Below are 26092 nucleotides of genomic sequence, written 5' to 3'. Positions count from 1 at the left end.
TGTTGACACAAAATCTTTTTATTCCCCATTTGCCATCTTTTCCACAAACCTCTCAGGTACAGATTGGAAGAAAGTGCATATAAACCCTGCCTTATTTAACCAGGCCCACCGCCTCCGGGACAGCCCCTGGGGAGCCCCATCCCGCTAGGTAGAAGGGAAGGCCACACCAAGTGCTGAGTGAGCCACCCAGACAGCAGGTGCTCTGGGAGGGAGGGGCGACAAGGGGTAGGGGAAGGCTTCCTGGAGGAGGAGGAAGAGGCCTGGCCCTGAGAGACAGGGGGCGGTCCCTGAAAAGGGAGAGAGAAGGCACACTTCTCCGGGAACCAGGCCCCAGCATCTGAGCATCGGACCCAGGCGGCCAGGAAGAACACAGGCCAAGGCGGGGGCCTGAAGCAGATGGGACTGTGGGAGCTTCAGGGAAGCAGCCCTTCTCGCCTCAGGTCTGGAGTCTCAGAGGACCTCCTAGGCCTCCTGCTCGGCTGGCTCCAGAGGATGCAGAGGGCAGACCATGCCTCCCTAGGTCCCACCGCTGGGACTGCAGAGCTCGGCTGGCATCGCCAAGCGGCTGGGGCCTCTCCAGCAGTGTCAGGAGCTGGGCGCTCGCTGGCCAGCACAGAGTCGAACTGCAGCCCCCAGAATAATCCAGAAAGGGGCATCTGGGTGGGGCTGCAGTGTCGTGGGCTCCTCTCAGAGGCCATCCAGGGCTTGCTGGACTCGGCTGTCCAGGGAGGTGGCTGAGTGGATGGAGACGCCGGGGGCACCGATGCTGGTTTCCAAGCAGTCAAAGCCACAGCTGGTCAGGGCCTGCTTCGTGGCCTCCACTTCTGGCTGCTCCAGCCCTGCGGGGAGGGAAGGCAGGTCACCCTTGACAACTCTCCGCTCCGTGGGAGAAGCTCATCATATTCAAGGCAAAAGCCCAGGCCTTCCTGCTGTGCCTTCCTGGCTGTGACCCACCTGAGCCAACAGGCCATAAAGCCCAAGGTTACCTGCAGCCCCTCCGTGCACTGGAATGCCCAGCCTTGCACCCCCAGGGGTTTAGGGAGCAAGAGTTAAAAACATGGGCTCTCAAGTCACAGGACTTGGCCTTGCCTTGTACTGGCCGTGTGGCCTCAGACAAGTGACTTCCCCTCTCTCAGTCTCAGTCTCCTCATCTGGGAATGGGGCTAATGATGACTCCCCGTGCAGACCTCAGGGAGGCTTAAAGGAAATAACGCAGGTAAAGTGCCTGGCACAACACCTGGCACAGCGGGCACACTCCAGAAATGTCAAGTCCCACCATCGCCATGGGCTCTGAACTAGGAACCAACAGTTGGGGTTGGCTGGAGTGAGGATGTGGCCACCTCCTGAGGCCTGGGAGCCATCATGGAGTGTGAGGGGATGTCTGGAGCCTAAGGGGGCTCAGTGCAAAGCAGAGGGGAAAGGAAGGATGAAGAACAGAGAGGAGGAGATAAAGATAGAAAGAGAAGGAAGGAAGGAGGGGACAAGGAGCACAGAGGGAAATGGAGGCAGGTGGGACCGGTTAGTGCCTACTGTAGGCCAGGAGCGAGCCTGAGGGCAGAGGTAGGTGTCAGGTGGTTAAACACTAGCAGAAGCCCCTTGCCAGGCCCCCAGGCACCAGGGAGCTTCCTAAGCCAAGCCCATTACTCAGTCTTCCTCTTTCCCCAGACCAACGGGAAGGAAACCCTTTCGTTTTGTAGCAAAATCAACCGCATCCTGACCACATCAAGGGGTACAAGTGGGGCAAGGTTAGGCAGACGTGGAGAGTGACAATGCCCTGGTTACTTCCCAAGCTTGTGGGGACAGCCCCGATGACAGGAGCCCCAGCCACAGCCCAGCCCTGCACCAGGCTCTCTAGGTGCACTTTCCTGCTTGAATCTGGGCAATGATCTTGCAAGCTAGATACTCTCATCCTTATTTTACCAATGAGGAAGCAAAGACCAGAGGTTAACTAACTTGCCCAAGGCCACACAGCAGAGCTGAGACCTGTTTCCAGGTCTCTTTTTCCTTTCAAGGGAATTCTCCAGGTGGACCCCTCTTAGGAGCCCAGGCTGGCAGCCTGGCCCACCTACCCCCGGGATACCTGGCTTGAGGAGTGTGATGCCACAGCCACCACCGCCTGCGCCAGTCAGCTTGCTGTGAAGTCCGCGGGCCCTGGTCACCTGGCAGAGCTGGTCCAGAGAGGCGTGGCCCACGCCGAGGGCATTCAGATGGTGCTGGTTCATGTCAATGAGCTCCTAGGGGAGAAGGTTCCATCTGTTCCCACTTGGCCTGCCTGAGGCCAAGGTCCTATGCCCACCCCTGAGCCTGCCTCGTCCATCTGACAGTTGTTGGCTGGAGACAGCCAACGGCTTTGCCTACCTGGCACCCTGGCCCTCTCCACTTGTAAAAGAATCCTTCTGCCCTGCAGCGTTTCTCACGGAGCTTGGGTAGAGCTGAGCATACCTTCACCACAGCAGTGAGCACATATCCTAGGGCTGGTCACAGAAGCCTCTGGCACTGGTGACTGATCAGGGATGGGCATGTGGTCCAAGCTGGGCCAATCACAGTCCTCCCAGGGTTTCCTCTGCCCCTTCCCACTAGAGCTGCTAAAATAATTAACTTCAGACACAAGTCGCCAAGATGACCTATCTTGCCACATGATCAGATATTACGTGGCAGATGGACAGATTCCCAACACATTGTTTCAGCCCCTGGATCGAGCTATACCTGAAGCCATTTACCTCTGGTCTTCTCAGTTGAGAGCCAATACATTCCCTTTCTACAAAAGTCTGGTTGAAATGGATTTCTGCCATTTGCAAGAGAAAAATTTTCAAATAACATGCCTCCCTACAGCTGCCTTGGGGACTGGTTTCAGAATAAGAACTAGGTGTAACTCCAGCAAGGCCATAAGCAGGGAAACAGCTGTTTGTCTAGGTTTCTTCAGTTATGCAGGATAAACTTCCTGCTCTTTAAGGATCCAACAAGATGCATATGGATGAAAAAATAAAACTCACAGCTTCCACTGCCCAGGCACCCAGTAGTTAGATTTCATTTACCAAACACCCACAACGTGCTGGGGCTCTAAGGATGGGTGCCCAGCCACGGTCCCAGCCATCAGGAAGTAAAAACCACGGGATTTGGAATCAAGTAGGCCTGTGTTCGAGTCTCTGCTCTGCCCCTTTTTGGTCGTGTGTCCTTGAGCAAGGTCTTCTGCACTGGGTCTGTCTCCTGCTTGTAAACCGGGGTCATAAGAGTATCTGCCTCAGCAGGGTGTGGTGGCTCACGTCTTTAATCCCAGCACTTTGGGAGATCGAGGCGGGTGGATCACTTGAGGTCAGGAGTTTGAGACCAGCCTGGCCAACATGGTGAAACCCCATCTCTACTAAATATACAAAAATCAGCCACGTATGTTGGCGTGTGCCTGTAATCCCAGCTACTCAGGAGGCTGCAGCACGAGGATCATTTGAACCTGGGAGGATGCAATGAGCCAAGATTGTGCCACTGCACTCCAGCCTGGGCGACAGAGCAAGATGACTCTGTCTCAAAAAAAAAAAAAAAAAAAATCTGCTTCTTTGCCCTGAGACAAAACAAGGTGAGTTTTCTGTTCAATGCCTGGCACGAGATATGTGCTATTAGTATTTTTATGGGTACATTAGCATCATCCCCACTTTACAAAAGGGGAAACAGAGGCTCAGAGAAGAAGTGACTTGCCCACGATCACTGAGCTAGTAGGTACCAAGCTGGCACTGGAAGGCGGGTCTGCCTGACATGAAGCTCCTGTCTACCCTGCCTCTGAGAGCACCCCCTGACATTCCTCACTTCCGTGTGAAGCTCTGTTCCGGGGCACCTGGATTGCCTGTATACCAGGAGTTGCCAATCACTGAGGCATCTCTGCGGAGGCCCACCTAGCTCTCCCGCATGGGGATGGCCGGTCGGGCAGGGTTGGAGTGGCCCTCCCCGACAGCCTGCCTCATACCTCGCTCTGCGCCAAGCTCACCATTTTTGACAAATGAGCAGACAGGCATGATGGCCTGGTGGCAGCCCCGGGTGCCTCTCACCAGCCTGATGGGCTGGATGTGAGAGAAGACTTCTGGGGGCCGCTCTCTGCGCCTGAGCACCAGGTGTCACGTTGCCGAGGCAGGTTCCAGACACCTGTCACATTCTGATCCAAAATCTGTCAAGGATCAGATGACAGGTTGTGACACAGGAGAACAGTTCGCTGGTTTGAGTGCAAAGCTGTCCAGGAGCCGAGTTGCACATTTCAGCGGCTGCCACAGACAAAAATACACACAATGTATAATCAACGTGCTGTTCTGTGGCATTCTCCAGGGGCTCGACAGGGTGTATTTTAGGCAGTATTCTATCATTATTAATTTCCTACTCGGGGGGACTGTGTTCCCTCCTTTCTACGTGGAAGGAATCGAGAGCTAGGAAGACAAAGACTGAGGGAATTAGGGCAGAAACACAGGAATTCGATGGAGGCTCTGCCCTGGCACATAGTAGGTGCTCATGACAGATCTGTTGAATAAAGGGACAGACCAGTCCGTCGGCTGGACCCCTGGCTCGGCCACTCACTAGCTGGATAGCCTTGGGCGAAGTCTCTCTTCAGGCCTCAGTTTTTACATCTGTAAAATAGGGATAAGACACCTACTTCACAGGGAGGTGGGTGTGAGGATCAAGTGAAAATCATTTGTAAAAGGCTTGCTTTAGTGGCAGCTTCCACTCAGCACAGGGGCTACAGACTCGAATGCCCACAGGGGGACCGGGAGACACCAGGCAATGACTACAGAGTGCGGGGCGCGGGGAGGGACTGTGGTGACATGGAGACCGCACGCCCTTCTCCTGTCCCTTCACTGATGGCTGCTGCACAGCCACGGCAGCTAGGGGCCACCCGATCCTCTCATTCTGCAAGGGCAGCCAGATGGCTAACAGCCCATATTCACCAGGCCAAGTGGACTGTGTCCAGGGGGAGCCTGGGCTCTTTGGTTCCCTAAGCTCATAGCACACCAGACATTGTGCTTGCTGTCACCCATGAGACTCCAAGCATTCTTTTTTTGTGTGTGAGACAAGGTCTCATTCTGTCGCCCAGGCTACAAACTTGACCTCCTGGGCTCAAGTGATCCTCCTGCCTCAGCCTCTCGAGTAGCTGGGACTACCGACACGTACCATCATGTCTGGCTAACTTTTGTATTTTTTGTAGAGACAGAGTTTCACCACATTGCCCAGCCTGGTCTCGAACTCCTGGGCTCAAGCAATCCACCTGCCTTGGCCTCCCAAAGTGCTAATACTACAGGTGAGCCACTGCGCCCGTCTAATCTGAGCATTCTTAAGACACTCTAGCGAGGCCACACGTCCAGCAGAAGTGGAGCTGGGATTCACACACAGGCCTGATCATACCCAAAGTACGAGGTCACAACCTCTACACTAGAATTATGCAAATGGCAGTGGATGGGGTTGTGATGATGAAAAAACAATGTTAGGATCTGTCTGACCCAAAGCAGGCAGTTGACAAGTAGTTGTTGAATGCACCCATGAAGTTAGCAATAGCAGGAGAGTGACCAAGAAGTCACCCCTGCACCGACAGAGTACTCTGCATCAGCCACATCCCCATCTACCTACGTGGGCCGGAGCTCCTTAGAAGTGACCCCAAACCTGTTCCATTGCACTTAGGACAAGCCAGGCCCTGGCCTCCCTTGCACTCTCCCAATTACTCGGAATCACCCGGGAAGAGGCCTGAAAATAAGATACGCTTATATGGCACACACAGACCTGGGCCCAGCTGACAGCATAGGCCAGAGGCAGGTCCTGACCTCTGTGTGCTAGCTTCCGGGGGATTCTGAGCACAGCCAGATTGCAGAGCCACTGCCTTGGACAGTGGTGTGGACTCAGTAACCCCGGTTCCTGCAGACAGGCTCTTACTTCCAGCACAACGTACTGCTCCGGGGCTGGGGCTTCCCCCATCTCTCCCAGCACGCGCTCACACTCCAGGGAGATGGCATCTATTGAGGTCAGGAGGGGGGCCACGATCTCTGGGAACTGGAGAAAAAAAGAAGGAACGGCTGGTGAGGCCTGGGGGCAGGCAGATGCAGGACAGCTGCCCCAGCAGTGGGGTGGAGGGAGGAGGTGTTCACACAGCCCGTGCCCATCCTCTGGGGAAACCACCTCTATTCTGAGCCTGTTTTTTTGCCTTCCCAGCTGCAAAGTCAGTGTGTCTAACAAGCCCGACCACTTGTCACTTTCCTGGCCAGGCTACGGGCACGGACGGTACCTTCTTTTCTGCCAAAACCACCTCCCTAAGGGCCCCCACCACCCACCACACCCCCTATAACCCATCAGCCAGAGGGAGACCTCGAAAATCCAGATGTAATTGTGTCCTGGCCTTCCTGAAACCTACCCAAGAAGGGAACAAGAGTCACCTTGAGCAGCCTGTTTCTGACACCAGCCACAAGGGCTCTGGTATTGCGAGGGACTTTGGTGTTGGTCAGCAGGATCTGGAGAGCTGGCGACCTGCAGGGTGAAGAGGAGGCAGGTCCACACTGAACTCAAGATGGAGGAGCTGGGACAGGACTGGAAGCAGTCCGGGAAGCCGCCCCACCCTGATACGGAGGAAGAAGGGAGGCACAAGAGGTGACACTGGATTGGGGGAGCATGGGGCTCCTGCTGCCGGCCACAGCTGCGCCTCCATCCCAGGCACCGGTTGGGTGGCCATTCTCCCTTGGCTTTTCACTCATTTATTCATTCAACTTCAACTGGGACCTACAACATGCTAGGCACAGCGTGGCCTTGGGGCCGGGGCCAGAGAGGGGATAGGGGAGAAGGGCCGAGAAGGTTTTCCTGGCATGACGTGGACACTGAGAACTGAGGAAGGGTAAGAAGCCACCAAGCAAAGCTAGAAGGGTGAGGATTTCTGGCAGTTGGAGCAGCCTGTGTGAGCCTGGAGGTGGCGGAACCTGGCACAGTCATCCAGTGAGAAATTCAAAGTGGCTATGGCAGAGTACAAGGAGGGGGCGAAGGTTCACTTGTGTGGGTCACCCCCACGAAGCTGGAGTTTTAGAAAGACCAAGCAACAGGCCCTGAAATGGATCACACAGAGGGAAGATGCCCAGGCTAGCTGGTGCGGGCAGCGCCATGCACGGGCTCGGTAAATGCAGGGAGGGCAGGGTTGCAGAGGAGGATGGTCCCCAGCACGCTGAGCCCATTCTTGCCTTACCTCAATGGTGCCCGGATGAGCAGCCCTGGTCTAAAACCAGATGTAGAGTCAGTCATCCCCTTGGCTGCCCTCTGGCACATAGACGTGTCCCAGGCAGCCACGTTGAGCTGACTCTCTAGCATGACCCCGTGGTCCTCACCTGCCCCGGAGGAGCTGCGTAAATCCCTCCTAAAGCCACAATCCCAATTGTCCTTGTAGTGAGCCGTCTTCGAGGGCTCAAGCTGACATTTCTTGCCATCCAACCTGCCTTTCAGAGGGCTGCAGGCCGGGATGGAGGGTGGGGGATTTGGATGAGCTCTGGCCCGAGACAGCTGGAGACGGGCAGAGCCCTTGATACCTTTATTCGCTGTCTTCACAGTTCAAGATTGTAAAATCCAATAGGGCTGGAAAGGGCTGCCAGAAGCCTGCTTTATCTCACTGCCCATAAGCCCATGAAATTAATATCGATTCTCAGCCTTGGAGGCTGGCTTTTTTTTTTTTTAAACTTTACAAAAGATGAACATTCTATTTGGCTTTTCTCTTCCCTTCTAAGACAAGCCATTCCTCAAAAGGGCAGCGTTCTGGGAGGCCGCATCTTGATCCACTTCACAAACAATGCATTTTTTCTTTACAGAGAGGCACCACGCATGGTTGGTGGGGGGAAGCTCCTTAAGCCATCCATGGGATTAACGTGGAGTCTGGCCCCCAGCTTCTCCGTGAAGCCACCATCTGCTCCCGTGGCACCCCACAGCAGGCAGCAAAGGTTGGTTTGCTCCATGCTCCCATCTAGCCAGGCGGGAGGAGTTTGGGTGTTGCATCTTCATCTTTCTTAGACAAGTCCTCTGCAGACAGGCCTGTCACCAGCCCCACCAGATCCAGGGCTCATACCCATCCAGTGGCCACCATGCAGGGGGTAAGCCTGGTAAGTGCTCCTGTGATCCGGGCTTGGCCACTGCCCCAGCCTCTTCTTCCCTCCTCGCTCCCCAGGCTGCTCACTCCACTCAGCCACTCTGACCTCCCAGCTACTGTGTCACACGGCAGGCAGCGTGCTCTTGTCTCAGGACCTTTGCATCGCGCTTCCTCTGCCAGGGACCAGCCCCGCCCCATAGCGGCGTAACTCATTCAGGTTTCTGCTCAATGTTCCTTCATCAGCAGCCCCCGACCCCCCATCCAATCGGACCCCTCCTTCTCTTTGTAGCCTCTGACCCTGCCTTGTTTCCTAAAGGTGCTTAAGACTGCCTGATATGCTCTCACAGACAACTGATTTTTTTCTCCTCTCCCAACAAAGTATGAGTTCCATGGAGGCGGGGCTTTGTTTTGTTCCCTGCGGAGGCCACAGTACTCAGCACGCAGTAGGTGCTTAATGATACTTGTGGAAAGGATGAATGAACTCGGCCAGCAAACAGGTAAGCACTTCAGAGCCACCGCTTCTGATTGTATGTTCAAGATCCCCCTAAGTAAACGAGGAGCTGGAGGTCTGGGAGAAGTGACTCACCCGAGGGCACCAGCTGGCAAGTGGGAGAGCTGGACTCAAACCTAGGCCTGTGGACCCAGCGCCTCCGCCCAGCACACCAGCAACGCCTGGCCATTCCCCTGGCCGTTCCCCTGCCCGGCCCCCTTGGAAGGCCTCCTCATTCATCTCCTGATGCCCCCAGTAGACCGTACACTCAGTGCCCAGCCCACGTCTTCATAAGTTTTCTAGCTCCAGGGCCTAGTCCAGTGCTTAGGCCACAAGTGGCTCTCAGGAGACATTGAAGGAATGAAACGCCACCACTTCCATGAATGATTCCCCAGGCTCGCAGCCAGATCTAAGACGCCTGTCACTGTCACCCACAGCAGCTTCACAACCCTTCAGGTGTCTTCTCTCTGACGATTACAGTGACCGCCTTCCCCATCAGACCGTGGGCTCCTAAAGACAGGCCGGGGCCCGGGCATTTGAGACTCCTCCACATGATCCAGCTCTGGTTCCACATGGATCCGGGGCAGTGGCAGACCAGCTTCACCTTGGCACCCGAGGCTCTCCTGACGACTGCTGGAGCAACCCGAGGAAGCTGTTCCACGCTCCTACTGGCTTCTGCGGAGTGCAAAGGTCGGCGGCAAGGGTGATTCTGCCTCCCAGGGGACACTGAGCAATGTCTGGAGATGTTTTTGATTGCCACGCCGAAGGTGCTACTGGCATCTAGTGGGTAGGGGCTGGGGATGGCTACAATGCACAGGGCGGCCCCACCACAAAGAATAACCCAGCCCCAAATCTCAATAGTGCCAACGCTGACAACCCTGACGTACGGCCTTGGAAAGGGAGGCGTGGCTGAGCTGGGACAGAAAGATCCCAGAGAACTAGCTGGGGGCCCAGGTGTGGCGCTGTGGCAGGCCAGGTTACTGAGCCACTAATGGAGTGGCCCAGCTGGCGGGGGCTGCAGGCCAGGACCTGCCACTCATCCATGAAGACCGCCCTGAGTAAAGAAGAGAGAGCCCCAGGACCCTTACTGATGCGAAAAGGCCCATGGTGGCAAAGTGCCCTGGGACAAACACCACCCCACAACTTGATCAAGGGCTTAGGGAACAGTCAAAAAGGCACCTGGCTCCCCTCTGCCATGTGTTTCATTCCAGGCACCCGACAATTCCGCCGTGGGTGCAAACAGAACAGAGGATGCTGAAATCGCAAACAGAACAGAGAATGCTGAAATCGCACATGCACGTTTGTGATTCCAATGATTCCAGCGGGAGGGACACAGAAACATAAAACAGGCTGAGAGTCTCCAAATGTCACTTCTGCTCCAAGCCCCTCCCAAACCTCCCTCCGGCTTCCATCCTGCCTCTGCCCTGTGTGCCTCCATCATGGTGAATCTCACATTGTCCTGTGGCGGCTTTTGTGTGTGTCTGGCCCCACCCCCACAAGCACACTGAGAGTCCTTGGAAACTGTACCCAAGCTTCATCTCTCCATTCCTACGCCCCAGTGCAGCATCATCGGGAACACAGGAAGTAATGGATTCTTGTTTACTAAGCAAATACAGGAATGAATGAATGAGCAGCTGAGAGTCTACGGGCACAGCCATGCATGACTTTCCCTTTCTGATATCTCTGCAATTTAAGAGCTGAAGGGGAGAAGGAAAGACCAGGTCTTCCCCACCACCCCTGCTTCCTTGCAGCTAGTGGACTGTGAGGGCCACATTGGGGGATGAAGAGCCAGGGACACCTGCCTCCTATGGTACTTCCCAAAGGTGCAGAGCTCTGCCCCCTGCACACATCGATGCAGCCATGGCTGAATGTGCTGCTCCACCCCCAGGTTACCTCTTTAAGGATGAAATCTTCCCTTGATGGTATCGGAGGGCTCCTCCTAAAGAGAAAAACCAGTGGGTCAGAGCTGTGGGAAAAGCTAACATATCTGTGCTACTTGGGAGAGAGGTTGAACTTTGGGTTGGGTTCATTTTGCCCCATTCAGGAAAGAGGCTAAGTAATGAGTCAGCCCAGCTTCAGTTACAAAAGGTGCAGGAGGGCAAAAGGTCCTCCAAGCCCCACCAGGAAGCTCTTGCCAGGCTTTGGATTCCTGGGTCCCCCTCCCTCCAGATTGTCCAGCTTCCCCCGACAGGCCACATGGTGAAGGTGGGGCCCGGGACACAGCATCTGGGCCCTGTAAGCAAGAGTTCTTGCCAGAGGGGAGGCCACCTAGATGGTGTGCAAACTCCACGGCAACGGCTCTGCATCCTGAACCTACAACTCCCTTGGGGAGCTCGTGGAAGCTGCAGCTTCCCAGGCCCCAGTTCCACCCCCGGAGATTCTGATTCAGGGGGTGTGAGACAGGGCCCCAAGATTTTTCTCCCCATTCCCCCCAAAATAGGAAAATGCTATTTTTTCCAGAATCCATTGATTCGATTCCTCCCAAACCAGCACAGACTCTTGGGCACCTACCACTGTAATAAGAATTTTTAAAATAACAACAATAAAATAAACCTGAGGCCACACCTACCCCAGGTGCTGACAGCATTGTCCACTCCGGAGGGGTTCCCATGAATCATTCTCTCCCCTTGGAAGGCCCACTTGTTAATTAGCTCCAAATCCTCCTTGGTCCACCTGAAGACACAGATGTTCATCTTTACTGTGGCAGTGAGGAGTGGGGCTGGGGAGGGGTCACCTGGAGCTGTGCTGGGCAGGCCAAGGGGCATAGGAGCTTGGGCCCTTGAGCTCAGAAAGAATAAGTCCACTCTGAACCTCTCCAGCTACGGAGCGTGCCAAGTGTGCGCCCTTCCCTCTGAAGCCCACCTGGCGCAGTCAAAACAGCCTGGGCTTTGGACTCCCGTGGTCCTACTTTGCCTCTTTTTTTTTCTTTTTTTTTTTGAGACGGAGTCTCACTCTGTCACCCAGGCTGGAGTGCAGTGGTGCAATCTCAGCTCACTTTCTCCCGGGTTCAAGCAATTCTCCTGCCTCAGCCTCCCGAGCAGCTGGGACAACAGGTGCACACCAGCACGCCCAGCTAATTTTTGTATTTTTTAGTAGAGACGGGGTTTCACCATATTGGACAGGCTGGTCTCAAACGCCCGCTTTGGCCTCCCAAAGTGCTGGGATTACAGGCATGAGCCACCGCACCTGGCCCCTACTTTGCCTCTTACTAGCTGAGTGACTCTGGGCCTGTTATCTAACCTCTCTGAGCCTCACTATCCTTCCCTGGAGAATTGGAACCCCACCCTCCTCAGAGGCTAGCTGCATGTGTGTCTAATGATGGCAAGATGTCCACAAGCAGCAGGTGGCAACTGCCACTATAACAGACCTCTGCATAAGCGTCCACACCTGAACCAAGCCTGCCTTTAAGAAGAACCGGCAGAGGTGTGACTCTTTCCCAGGGCCCTGCAAGTAGATCAAAAGCACGATCATTATGAATTCAAATCCCAGGAGCCCCAGAGACCCCTGGGGGGGCCAGGCTCATCCCAACCATGTCTGGATCTCTCCCAAGCACGTGGCCTCACTGCCTTCCATGGACCAGGTGTGGGCTCACACACAGTTTAAATGAACAGACCCAAAACACATGAGTATGGAACAAGACAAAATGATCAACCCCACTTCCCCACTCTTTTCTCTCAGCTTTTGTTTCCTTTCTGCAGATTCCCTTCCTCATGAAACAGCAGAAGCTAAAGGTGGTTTTCTGACCTCTGAGAATGATGTGGCTCAGTGGCAGAGTTATGGAGTAAGCAGTTAGCCTAGTTTTGTTTTTTTGAGATGGAGTTTCGCTCTTGTCCCCCAGGCTGGAGTGCTGTGGCACGATCTCAGCTCACTGCAACCTCTGCCTCCTGGGTTCAAGCGATTCTCCTACCTCAGCCTCCCGAGTAGCTGGGATTACAGGCGCCTGCCACCACGCCTGGCTAATGTTTGTATTTTTAGTAGAGATGGGTTTTTGCTGTGTTGGCCAGGCTGGTCTCGAACTCCTGACCTGAAGCGATCTGCCTACCTCAGCCTCCCAAAGTGCTGGGATTACAGGCGTGAGCCACCGTGCCCAGCCAGTGAGCCCTATTTGGAGCCCATCCTACCACTGACTCACTGGGCATCTGTGAGCAACTGCTTCACCTTAAACCCTGTTTTCTCATCCATAAAACAGGGATAATAGTGTCTATCTCACGGAGGATATTGAGATGGAAAAAATACACAAGTGCTTTGTGTAATGCCCAGGAGATAGGATGTGCTCCCCTCAAAACAGGCCATCTGGGGTCACAGCGCCTGGGGGCTTGGTTCAATCACTTACTTGCTGTGAGCCCTGAGCAAGTCAATTACCTGCTCTGAGTCTCTTTCTTCCAAATAAGGATTTGGAAGGACTGCCAAATAAGGATTTTTACGGACTTGGCAACTCACGTGGTAGCTGTGAGACTATGATTAATAATGAGTTAACATCAGTTAACATACTATTGATTAGCATGTGCCAAACATTGTGCTAAATGCTTTCTGAAATGGACCATTGAGAAATGGTTCATAATCCTCCCAATTGTGCCCTACAGGGAAGGTATAATAATTATCCTGTTTCTTACAGAAACGGAAACTGAGGCTTGGATGGGTCAAACAGCATCCTGGAGATCACAGTGCTACTCACTGCTGGGTCAGGACCACATCTGCTGACTTGGAGCCCAAGCTCTTAGCTACTAACTTAATGGTGCCAACAAGATACACTCACTTATTCATTCAGCATTTATTGAGCAACTGCTATGTGCCTGTGACTAAGCTCCTAGTAGGGAGCAAAACAGACAAGGTCCCTGACTTCTCGGAGCTTAGAGTCTAATGGAGAAAGTGAAGGTCAGAAAGCGATCAGTATTCAAATACAAACAAATCCATGACACTGCAATATATGACTTCAAAGCAGGTGTTTCTCAACAGGTGCTGGAGAGGATGTGGAGAAATAGGAACACTTTTACACTGTTGGTGGGACTGTAAACTAGTTCAACCATTGTGGAAGTTGGTGTTGCGATTCCTCAAGGATGTAGAACTAGAAATACCATTTGACCCAGCCATCCCATTACTGGGTATATACCCAAAGGACTATAAATCCTGCTGCTATAAAGACACATGCACACGTGTGTTTATTGCAGCACTATTCACAATAGCAAAGACTTGGAACCAACCCAAATGTCCAACAATGATAGACTGGATTAAGAAAATGTGGCACATATACACCATGGAATACTATGCAGCCATAAAAAATGATGACTTCATGTCCTTTGTAGGGACATGGATGAAGCTGGAAACCATCATTCTCAGTAAACTATCGCAAGAACAAAAAACCAAACACCGCATATTCTCACTCATAGGTGGGAATTGAACAATGAGATCACATGGACACAGGAAGGGGAACATCACACTCTGGGGACTGTTGTGGGATGGGGGGAGAGGGGAAGGATAGCATTAGGAGATATACCTAATGCTAAATGATGAGCTAATGGGTGCAGCACACCAGCATGGCACATGTATACATATGTAACTAACCTGCACATTGTGCACTTGTACCCTAAAACTTAAAGTATAATAATAATAAAAGAAAAAAAAAAAACAGACCAAGGATCCAGAGCTACCTAATTACATTTAATAAATGATAATACAGTTAAAAAAACAAAAACAAACCAGGTGTTTCTGTAAGAGTACGATGGGCTGAATTGCCGGGGGCTGGGGCAGGGTGGTGGTGCCTGAAGGACAAGGGGAGCCAGCTGAGCAAGGTGTGTGTGTGGGGTGCATTCCAGACACACCACTTGTGCAGCACTGGAACCACACCAGAGCTGGCTGGCCCTTCCCAGGGACCAACAGGTGGCAGCGTGCCTGGGATGAAGTGAGTGATGGAGGCGGGGGAAGGTAACTCAGGCAGCTGACCTAGCCCAGGGCCTGGCCCTCTCAACAAATGTGAGTCTTCCTCCTGCTCTACACAGTTTGTTTTTTAGGGGGCTCAGATTTGAGTCTTCAAAGGAGACTGGGCTCCAGTCCTTTCCGACTCAGAAACACATGATGGGTGGGGTGTGGTGGGGTGGGAGGTCTACTCTCCCTAAGGGCTCTGAGAAGGAATGACTGGCCTTCAGGGGAAGGTGGGAGAAATGGTTAGAAGCAGCATAAGAACACACACACATGCAAGTGCACACACACAGTCACCCTCCACCTTTTGAAAGACAGGGCCAGTCCGTTGGCCCGTGGAAAATCACTTGAACCTGGAGGCAGAGGTTGCAGTGAGCCAAGATCACACCACTGCACTCCAGCCTGGGTGACAGAGCGAGACTCCGTCTCAAAAAAACAAACAAACAAACAAAAAAACCAAGCTCAGAAAACAAAACAAAACAAAACAAAAACAAGCCCAGGAAGAGGACAGAGCTCTGCATTTGGGGGCCTCATCCACAACTCCTGGTCCTGGGACAAACTGCATAACCTCTGCGCACTGGGTGGTTTCTCAAGGAACATTCTCCTAATGATAGAAATGGTTTGTGGTCAAGCCTGTCTGGACAGGCCTCACTGACTCACGTGGTCAATAGGAACGCAGAGAGGTGACATGCCCTCCGTGGAGACGGCCCCGCAGGAGGAGAGACGCCCTAGTCTAATGGGCACACCCCCTAATGTGGATTTCTCAGCAAACTCTTAGTTTCTTTCATAACCGTGTGGTAAAACTGGACAATCACCCCTAGGGCACTGTCATTACCATACGGAGGAGAACACTGTCCTAGCCTGAGTCAATGCAGAGGTGGGAGGGTTCATCTAACCCGCTGCCCTCTAGATCTAGACTCCAGCTCTTTCTACCATACCATGGGCGCTTGAACCCAACAGAGCCAAGATGGGGGTGAGCAGAGGTGGTGGAGAGCAGGAGAGAAAAGCTCAGACTCTGAGTTCAAATCCCACTCTGCCAGCACTAGCTGTGTGGCCCTGGGCCAGCCATTTGACCTCTCGGGACTCAGCTTCCTCATGTTAAAATGGCCACTATGACACCTCTCACCTCACAGGGAGGTGGTGAAGTCTCAGTGAGAGAAGCCACGTCCCTGTCCTGCCGTGCGGGAGGGACACTGGCCAGGTAAGGACCATGGTTACCTGTTGACGCAATCCCCGTCCTTCAGCGGGTTTGGGATCTCCTCGCACACAGTCAGGAGGGCTGCTGCCAGACACACCGAGTAGGCGGCGCTGGAGCCCAAGCCCGCCCCGGGGGGCAGCTCCGACCACACTACGATATCCAGGCTCGGCAGGGCCCTGAAACACACCAGGGTATGAAACGTGACTCTCCCGCAGGGCAGTGGGGTGCCAGCACTGAACCAGGGGCCAGGCCCAGGCCTGACTCCAAGCATCTGGTCCAGTTTTCTCAATTGGGGGAGAATTCCTGACCCCAAATGTATCCCTATTGAACATCAGGAACTCATGCTGAATCAGACAACTAGAAAACAGGTATCAGGTTCATTTAAATCCCTGGGTCATCCAACCAGAGCCCTTCCCAGAAGCACCTGGCAAGCTGTCAACCCCTTTCTCCCACCTCCTTCCTGTGCCCACATGCTAGGCTTTTCTGTGGGCCTGCTCTGAGCACAGGCTGGCCCCTCTGCCTGCAATAGCCGTGCACCTCCTTATCCCCCAGAGAAATCCCTACCCATCTCTCAAGGCCTTATCAAATGTCGCTTCCACTGTGACACTTTCCGTAGCTACCCACAAAGACCCTCCTGGCTCCCCTTCTAGGACCCCCGCCTGCTCTCCCTCCCTCCACCACTGCCTCACCACCGCACACTAGGATTGTGTGTTCACCGGGGCCTCTCCCGCCAGACGGTGCTCCCCAACCATGTGTAACACGGGTCTGCTTTTGATCACCAGAAAGGTCCGAATCGCTATATCTTACATGTATTTCCCCCAAGCGAGAACTGTCAAACTTCGTGTTTGGTAATTTCCACGAAGTGCTTTTCCCATTTCCCAAATAGAAAAATTGTAATAATGTGCGTCTTCAAATTCCACGTACCCACCCCACCCAGCCTGGAAGATTCTGGAATGCCCCTCACCCACTTAAGGGGACATGCCTCTCTCAAGTTGAAATTCTGCTTCGGACAGCAAGTATCAGGCTGTTTCCGAATGTGTCCTCAGCATATAGCCTGGCCACTGAGCCAGCATCTGCTGCTCAAGGAAATGGCTGCCCCTTGAGGTTTTCCCTTTGGGTTCTGGACAAAAACAAAAACAACAAAAACAACAAAAACAACAACAACAGAGAGGCTGGGGCCGGGTGCAGTCGCTCATGCCTCTAATCCCAGCACTTTCAGAGGCCAAGGCAGTTGGATCACATGAGCCCAGGAGTTTGAGACCAGCCTGGGCAACACAGTGAGACTCCATCTCTACAAAAATTTAAAAATTAGCCAGGCATGGTGGTGCGCACCTGTAGTCCCAGCTACTTGGAAGGCTGAGGCGGAAGGATCACTTGAGCCTGGGAGGTCGAGGCTGGAGTCAGCTGAGATCATACCACTGCGTTCCAGCCTGAGCAACAGAGACCCTGTCTCAAAAAAAAGGCACGCCATATATACCGTTCTGGCAGGGTGCCTGGCACATGATGAGGACAGCCAATGGCTGCTGCTCTAGAAGAGAGCATGTGCATTCTCCAGCAGCAATGACAGAAACTCTTCCTTTTTCTCCATGGGAGGCTGAATCTGGACTCCTTCCCCAGACCACGCACACACCTCTGCTTCCGGCAGATGGACAGGTATAAGTAAAGAAAGGCCTGCACAGCCAGGCGCTCGGTGACAGCACAGTCGTCAGGCAAGCCTGCAACCTCCTTTAGCTTCTCCACTTGCTCTGAGGTGGGTGTTGTGACATCACCTTGCTCTGTTCCACAGGCAAACAAGCAAACACAAGTGGGTGAGAGGGACTTTGGTGCTTTATAAACAACAGAACACAGAAAATCGACTAGTCACTGGAATTGGAACATGGATGGACACAAATTTATAGTCTGAACCCCACACCCAAGTCTGTTCATTGGCTTTAGGCAGACTTGGGTTTGAGTCCCAACTGTGCCATTTACTGGCCATGTGACTTAACCTCCCTGAACCTGTTTCCCACCTTGGTAAAACAGGGATAACAACAGTGCCTCTTCTTATGGTTGTCAGGAACGTAAAGTTAAATAAGGGGTGTAAACTTTTTAGCACGGCACCTGGCATGTAGTAAGTGCTAATTAACAGTAGTTTTAAGGTTGGGTGCAGGCGCTTATGCCTGTAACCCCAGTACTTTGGGAGGCTGAGGTGGGCAGATCACTTGTGCCTAGGAGTTTGAGACCAGCCTAGGTAACATGGCGAAACCCCAACTCTACAGAAAGTACAAAAACTAGCCAGGCATGGTGGCGCACACCTGTGGTCCCAGCTACTCAGAAGGCTGAGGCAGGAGGATCGCTTGAGCCCAGGAGGTTGAAGAAACAGTGAGCTGTGGTCGCACCACTGCACTCCAGGCTGCATAACAGAGTGAGACCCTGTCTCAAAAAAAAAAAAAAAAAAAATTGTAGTCTTAAAACAAACACACAGAGACACACAGACACACACAGAGAATGCTGGCTCAATCGCACAAGGGCCTAGGTTTCACCTTCCATTGTATAAAACCAAAATCAAAAGAGTGTTAAGTTAACCCCCAAAATATTTCCCTCCTCCAAAAGATAATCATCAGGAATAGGACAGTGTAAATGCGAGGCGGTGCCTGGGCAGAAGGGGAAGGTGAGGCAGGTTGTTCCCAGGGATGTACAGGAACCTGGGCCACTTTCCTCTGAGACACTGAGAAGGCAGAGCCTTTCTGGCCAGCTCACCTTTACAAATCACTCGCTGAGCCTCAGGTCACATTCTCAAGGGACTGGGAAATGGAATTGGGCATGCGTGTGTTAGGAAACTTCGGGCACCGGTTAAGTACTGGGTAAATATGTGTTGAATGGATTAATGATACACTCAAATGGCCAAGTCATGGCATCATTGAGAACCCAGGTATTTCAGAGCTTTGTAATCGAGATGGAACAGCTGTTAAGAGCCTGGACTTTGGGGCTAGGAGAAACCTGGGTCTGAATCCTTTCAGTGTCACCAACAAGTGTAACCTGAGCCACTTGACCTCTGAACTTTAATTTTCAGATCTGTACAATGGGGATGAATACCACCACCTACTTCCAGGGAATGCTGGCAAATTCTAAGAGTGCTAACATATGTGAACACACTTAGTGCCTGGCACACGTAAGTGCCCAGTAAGTGTTCACTGTAGTAGCACGGTGCAGTGGTATGTGCTTATATTCCCAGCTACTCGGGAGGCTAAGGCAGAAGAACACTTGAGCCCAGGAATTTGGGACCAGCCTGGGCAACATAGTAAGACCCTGCCTCTTAAAAAAAAAAAAAAAGTTCAATGTTTATTACTATCAGGAGGAGCAAAAGGACACTGAAAGAAAGATGGTAGATCTTTGCAACCTAGAAGATAGTATGTCTCCCAGAGCTCCAGAACTAACAAGCCCTTCCCTACATAATGCACTCTGTGTCGCACCCCTAATGCCTGCCTCCAGTGTCGTCGGATCCTCACGGCAGCCCTCAGTCAGGAAACATGTCTCTGCTCCGAGGCCCAGAGGATGAAGTGACCTGCCCCAGGTTCACTGAGGGAGTTGGAGTGGTCTGAGACATGTTCCCCCATACCTGGCTGCTTCCACCCCAAGCTACTGACATACACAAGTTGCAGCTGGTTCTCAGGAGACATTTCTGGTCTGGCTGGGTGGCCCTGTGCACCTTGGAAAGCAAGTTCCATGTGCTCTGGCTGGTTGTTTTCAGATGCACGCTCCAAAGGAGTGGCTTTTAACTGAGGTGTCCCCAGAATCACCCAAGGAACCCCTTTCAAAAACTCCTACCACCACTACCAACTCCCAATAAGAGAGGGGCGGAGCCAGGAGCCTATCCATCTGTATTGGTTAAAAAAAACCACCACCACCATCACAAAAAACTCCTGGGTGATTCCAAGATATGATGAAGTTAAAAAGGGCTGCTCTAAAATGAGGATTTTGGCTGGGCACAGTGGCTCTCACCTGTAACCCCAGCACTTTGGGAGCCCAAGGTGGGAAAGTGGAAAACTGCTTGAGCCCAGGAGTTCCAGACCAGCCTGGGCAACACAGCGAGACCCCATCTCAACAAGTGAAATGAGAATTTTCAACTCTTCCTCCATCCCCATACGGCATATGGGAGTGACTGTGGTTTCTCGTGGGGAATGGGAAGCAGGTGTCAAGGGTTCAGGTGCAGTGTAAGGAAAAAACCCAAAAAGATTCTCATTTACCCCATCCTGGCTGAGAAACACTGTTCCAAAGAGCAAGGCTTCATTCAGCCCAGGGAGCAGACAGTAAACTGACAACAGAGAAAACACATGTCAGCTCTGGGGCAGGTGCAGGGGACTCCACTGATGGAAAAAGCTGGCCTGCTTATGAGTGGATGAAATCTTCACAGTGCTGTCAAAAATCAGCACACACACCTGACACACAAAGAAAAAATCGGCACTTCTGAATGGTTTATATGGCCTGACCCAATTTTGGTTAAAAAACCAAGATATCTCCCTGTCTCTATCAATTTTTCTATCAATCTACAGAAAATCACCCAGAAAGATTAATGCCTAAATGCTTGGAGTCATTACTGGGGTCAGGGAAAGGAGAAGGGAAATAATAGGTGATTTTTAAAATTACAATGTCCCAGTATTGACTATATTTTCCAATAATAAGCATAGGTAACTTGTACTTTTATTAAATTTTTTTTTTTTTTGAGAAGGAGTCTTGCCCTGTCCCCTAGGCTGGAGTGCAATGGTGCAATCTTGGCTCACTGCAACCTCTGCCTCCCAGGTTCAAGCGATTCTCCTACCTCAGCCTCCTGAGTAGCTGAGATTACAGGTGCGTGCCACCACACCCAGCTAATTTTTGTATTTTTAGTAGAGACAGGGTTTCGACATGTTGGCCAGGCTGGTCTTGAACTCCTGACCTCAGATGATCCGCCCGCCTTGGCCTCCCAAAGTGCTGGAATTACAGGCATGAGCCACTGTGCCTGGCCTACTTTTATCAATTTTTAATTATACAAAATGCCAATATATTCTCCTTATTTAAAACATGTGTCACTTTGTCTACTCTCTGGCCCTAGGTCTCTCCCAGGAGAACTAATCACCACTGCCAATCTGATGTCTATGCCCCCGAGACCTTTTCTATCATTTATACACATATTTATACTTAAATACGTATGTTTGCTGTTTTGCATTTTTTTCACTCAACAATAGGCCTTGATGATCTGTCCACAACAGCCCACAGAGATCCAATGCATTGTTTTACACTTATAAATTTTAAAAAAATAAAATGAGTGAAGCTAATTTTATGAGGTCAGGGTAGAAAACACCCGGGAAATAGCTGGCCCCTGGCTCCCTTGGGGACAGCCCAGAATACCTGGCCAGCTGCCCTCTCTGTAGGCTCTTACCACACCTGGTTTCTCCTCCTTGCACTCACCCAGAAAGCTTGCGTCCAGTGACTGAAGCCTGGCCACATCCCAGGCCCGCTTGATACCAATGTTGGGTAAGCTGAGGTCCACTTTCCCATTGCTGTGGGGTTGAAGCCGGAGGAATGTTCTCAAGTTCAAGGATACAGCCAGTGCTACCTATAGAATAAATGACAAAAGCAATAAGCCTGAGGGTGAGTGGCAAAGGGGCCAGGACCCACGTGCTAAGAAGAGAGCAAACATAAGCACAGAGGCCACTCCTAGCCATGCCCTTGCCAGACACTGCTAATCAACCTTGGCATGCTCTCCCACTAAGCCTGGGCACAGCCACCATCGATCAGCTAAAAGTTAAAATCCACTTTGCCTTCTGCCTGCAAAATTTCAGAGGTTCTCAACACCAAGGAATCACTTCCCCATAATCACCATGTTTTCAATGAGAAATATAAGAACATAAAGAATAGCAGTGAGAAGCCAGGTGTGGTGGCTCATATCCGTAATCCCAGCACTTTGGGAGGCCAAGGCAAGAGGATCACTTGAGCCCAGGAGTTCGAGACCAGCGTGGTGTCAGACCACGTCTCTACAGAAAAATAAAAGAAAAAAATTAGTGGGGCATGGTGGTACACACCTGTGGTCCCAGCTACTTGGGAGGCTGAGGTTGGAGGCTGCAGTGAGCCATGATCGCAAGATTGCACTCCGGTGACAGAGCAAGACTGTCTCAGGAAAAAAAAAAAAAAAAAAGCAGAGTGCAGCAGAGGTGGTTTCAGACAGACTTAGGTTCACACCAAGCTCTACCAAGGTATATAGGACTTGGATCAAGTTACCACTTCTCTCCTAAGCCTCAGTTTGCACATTTGTAAAATAGGATAATAAAAGGGTATGCCTTGGGGGTAGTTGTAAGGGTAAAATGAGATAATGGATGTTTTCAACTCCTTTGCCAGATCATCCTTCCAACTTCTAAATGTCTTAGTGCCCCGGAGCTCAGTTCTCAAACCTCTTTCCTTCTGCATCAAAGCTCACTCCTAGGTGATCTCATTCCACTCACAGGGCTTTATATTATAATCATCTTTTTGCTATCATACCGAGCGAGGCCCAAGAATCCCTTCAGTGGGCATAAGAAATCTTTTCCTTGCCTGGCTGGGGAGAACCTGATCTCTCTGATCTGCTCCCAAGCTGTGCCTAGGGGTGTCCTTTTACCTTCTTACAAAATTAGCATCAGGGAGAAGGGGTACCCAATCCTTAAAGGCTCTAACGGCTTTGTACCTTGCCATGTACCACGGCATGTTCTCCATGAAGGATGACTTTCCCCGGAGCAGACACCAGTAGGACTTCTGACAACATGGCTCCTGGGAATCCTAAAAGGGAAAGCCAATGAGAAGAGCAAAGATCTCTAGATGTCAGAACCAGCAGGAAGAGATCTTAGAACACCTAGTTCAAGCCCATCATAATAACAAAAAAGGTAGTTACCGTCCAGCACTTGCTACGTACCAGAAAGGCAATGCAGGAGTCAACTGGACACATCCAACAGATCTGGGTTCAAATGCCAGCTCTTCCACTCCCCAGTGATGTCATCTTAGTTAACTCACTTAAATGGCTAAGAACCTCGGTTTCCCCACACGTTATATGGAGAGAAAATAACCGTACCTACCTCGGTGGATGTTAGGAAGGTTAAATTAACGCAAGGGAAACACTTGGCGGTGTCTGGCACCTACTAATCATTCAATTACTGAGAGCTACTTATTACTGGCCCTGTTCTTCGTTTCAGCTTTTACAACTACTACTATTAAAGGTAGAAATTTACATGAAATCATGGAGCAGAAAGAACTCTTTGCTGGACATTTAGGCTGTTTCCAATGTGTCACAATTATAAACAAGGCTGCAGAAAACACCCAGTACGCCTCGTTTTGCACACTTAAATGAGTATTTCTGCAGGACAGAGTCCTAGAAAGGAGCTTGCAGGGTCTATAGGTGTGTGCAATTTACACTTTTATAAATAACGCAAAATTATCCTCCTCTTAAGGCTTTACGTAGATTACCTTACGCTAAGATTCAGGTGTACTATGAGCTAAGACTATCGTGATCCCCATTTCTTAGAAAAACTGAGGCTCAGAGCGGGGAATCCCCTTGCTTGTCAAGCTCAAAATCACGACTGTCAGATTGAGGTCGCCGACCCCTCGGGGCAAGACTTTCAGAGCTGGAGAAACTGAGCCACAGAAGCTGGACGCCTGGCTCAGCGTCGTCCTGGGTCTAGGACCTCGCGCTACCCGGCCGCCCGACCCCGGCCTCTCACCTGCCGCCGCCGCCTCCCCGGCCGCCGCCCCTCCGTGCCGAAGCCGGAGCACCTCCCCAACTCCCACAACCCAGAGCGCCCGTGCCTCAAGGGGAGGAGGCTTTGTACTTCAGGCCAGCCAATCAGAGCGCGCGAGCCCGGAGTACCTTTACCAATAGGCTTGAACATTGGTCAATAGGTGTTGCAGCCAAGCCGACACGGGTTTTCCCGCCCCGCTCCTTCCGTTAAACCAATGGGAAACAAGTCCCTGGGAGTGTCCCGCCCTGGGGTGAGAACTGCGAACCAATAAAAATTGAAAGCTGAGCGGTGGCGCGGCCAGCTGTGGGTGGAGTCACCCCGGGGACTGGACGGGAACCTGGCGGGGTCAGCTCCCGTCAAGCAGCCTGGCTCATGGCTGTGTGGGGCCTGGGGAGCCGTCTTGGCCTGCGCGGGTGCTTCGGCGCCGCCAGGCTCCTGTATCCCCGTTTCCAGAGCCGCGGCCCTCAGGGCGTGGAAGACGGGGACAGGTGAGTGGCTGGCGGGAAGGGTAACTCGAACACCTGCCGTGAATCGTGGTGTCGTCGCCATGGGTACGTCACACCGCCGTGAGGTCACCGCGGCAACCGTCAGGTGACGTCCCACGCTGTTCTGACGTCACCATGGCAACGTGGGCCACGTGGGCGCCAGAGACCAGGTAGTCTTTGCCTAAGTCCCAATGAAGCCCCGCTATCATCGGGCAGGGCAGGGCATATCCCATGTGGGCCAGGAGGGCTCTCGACTCAGATTGTGACCAATCTCCAAAGCAGTTTATCCCCCAGGTCCCAGATACACCAGCACCTTCTAAAGATGGCTTTCCTCATATTCCTTGAAACTTGCACCCCAACCCAGACCTCAGAACCTCTAGAGTACCGTGGATTAATAATGCATTAATTTAGTTCACAGATCCAGGAAATTAACCTTCGAATGGGCTTGTAATGTCACATTTTAATTTTGAGCTATGTCCTTGAGTTGTTTACATTGTTATTTGAAAATGCCACTTTTTGAGCTGTATTTTGGCAATTCTTCATCTCTGAGTACACTCGAAGCCTCATAGTATGGAAGTGGCTCAGGTTTCTTTTCCTGCAAGAGGCCCTGAGTTGGAGTATAAGATAAGAATTTGGGTAGGATAGAGTTAAGAGTCCTAGCTACTTGGGAGGCTGAGGCAGAGGATCACTTGAGCCCAGGAGTTCAAGGCTGCAGTGAGCTATGATCATGCCACTGCACTGCATTCCAGCTTAGGCAACAGAGCAAGACCCTGTCTGTGAACAAAATAATCATAGGCCAGATACGGTGGCTCACGCCTGTAATCACAACACTTTGGGAGTTTGAGGCAGGCAATACGTATTGCTTGAGCTCAGGAGTTCAAAACCAGCCTGAGCAACATGGTGAAACCCGTCTCTACCAAAAAAAAAAAAAAAATTAGCTGGGTGTGGTGGTATACACCCGTGCTCCCAGCTGCTCGGGAGGCTGAGGTGGGAGGATTGCTTGAGCCCGGGAGGCAGAGGTTGCAGTGAGCCTAGATCGTGCAACTGCATTTCAGCCTGGGTGACAGAGTGAGACCCCATCTCAAAATAATAATAATAATAATTAATAAATAAATAATTTTGGTAGGATAGAAGTTACAGTTTGTGCTCTGGTCTAGGACATTTTTGGGCATCCCACTCCTGCCTCTTCTTGGATGGTCTAGGAAGGTGTCTCATCTGAGCCATAGTTTCCTCCTCAGTAAAATGAAGAGAATAGGTGGTGGCTACCTTTGGGGTTGTGGAAAGATTCCAGGATAATTCCAGAAGATAATGCCTGTAAACTACTTGGCACAGTGCAGGGACAATGGCAAAGGATCAATCAAGTCCTTCAGCAAATATTTATTGAGCATCTTTGTTGAGCAAGGCATTACATCAGCTACTCTACACACTCTGTCATCCAGCTCTGGTCTTGCCCACAAAATGTTTGCTATTAGAAAGGATCTAGGGGAAAGAAATCAACAAGAGATGACCATCTAAGCAGTAAGGGGTAAGTGCTGCCTCTGAGGTTACAAGCAGCAAGCTGGGACCCTCTGAAGGAGCTGACCCTCTGTGTAAGCCATCCCCACTCACCAGATACTGATGTTTATTTCTCATTAGGCCACAGCCTTCCTCGAAGACACCCAGGATCCCCAAGATTTACACCAAAACGGGAGACAAAGGTAGGGTGGGGACAGGTGAAAAATGCAAAGAAATACTCATGGCATACACCATTTTAAAGTTCTTCCAAATTCTTTGCAGCCACTTTAAAGTATAATATACCAGGCACGGTGGCTCATGCCTGTAATCCCGGCACTTTGGGAGGCCCTGTTGGGCTAATCATCTGAGGCCAGGAATTTGAGACTAGCCTGGCCAATGTGGTGAAACCCCATCTCTACTAAAAATACAAAAATTAGCTGAGTATGGTGGTCCATGCCTGTAACCCCAGCAGCTACTTGGGAGGCTGAGGCAGGAGAATTGCTTGGACTCGGGAGGCAGAGGTTGCAGTGAGCCAAGATCATGCCACTGCACTCCAGCCTGGGTGACAGAGCAAGACTCCATCTCAGAAAAAAAAAAAAAGTCTCAGAAAAAAAAAGTATGATATTTGACAGATCTCAAAATACATTACAAAAATGTAATGTGAAATGAAAAACACCCAAGAGATATTAAATGACAAAAGCCTGAATCTGT

The 26092-nt window shown here is 51.6% G+C and overlaps 2 protein-coding genes across 24 annotated transcripts in view; one reads left to right on the top strand and one right to left on the bottom strand.

Moving 5' to 3' along the window:
• Window positions 1-23970, bottom strand: MVK (mevalonate kinase). 22 transcript variants are annotated; one of them, XR_010147753.1, is made up of 13 exons: window positions 23531-23940; window positions 22358-22449; window positions 21109-21256; window positions 17312-17456; window positions 15702-15857; window positions 11137-11240; window positions 10461-10506; window positions 6396-6486; window positions 5899-6015; window positions 3977-4247; window positions 2359-2503; window positions 2081-2234; window positions 1-839 (listed from the first exon to the last, which is right to left on the bottom strand). XR_010147753.1 is itself a non-coding variant. In XM_009426212.5 (12 exons), exons 3-12 carry the CDS (start codon window positions 22433-22435, stop codon window positions 688-690), a joined length of 1191 nt encoding a protein of 396 aa, XP_009424487.2. In that variant the 5' UTR covers window positions 22436-22449; window positions 22583-22738; window positions 23537-23917; the 3' UTR covers window positions 1-687. The 22 variants fall into 22 exon arrangements, 19 of the variants coding, with proteins under 19 accessions (XP_009424487.2, XP_063640969.1, XP_063640978.1 ...); XR_010147752.1 differs by lacking the exon at window positions 3977-4247; XR_010147754.1 differs by lacking the exon at window positions 2359-2503 and having other exon boundaries at window positions 23531-23896.
• Window positions 23759-26092, top strand: part of MMAB (metabolism of cobalamin associated B) — an 18270-nt gene continuing 15936 nt past the window's right edge. For both annotated transcript variants that reach the window (XM_509512.8, XM_009426213.5), the window contains exons 1-2: window positions 23759-23890; window positions 25523-25584. In XM_509512.8, coding sequence (XP_509512.1) covers window positions 23775-23890; window positions 25523-25584 — 178 coding nt within the window. In that variant the 5' untranslated portion in view covers window positions 23759-23774. The remainder of the gene's footprint in view (window positions 23891-25522; window positions 25585-26092) is intronic.

Source organism: Pan troglodytes, chromosome 10, assembly GCF_028858775.2.
Source record: "Pan troglodytes isolate AG18354 chromosome 10, NHGRI_mPanTro3-v2.0_pri, whole genome shotgun sequence".
Lineage (NCBI taxonomy): Eukaryota > Metazoa > Chordata > Mammalia > Primates > Hominidae > Pan > Pan troglodytes.
This window is presented reverse-complemented; position numbering and strand designations above follow the sequence as displayed.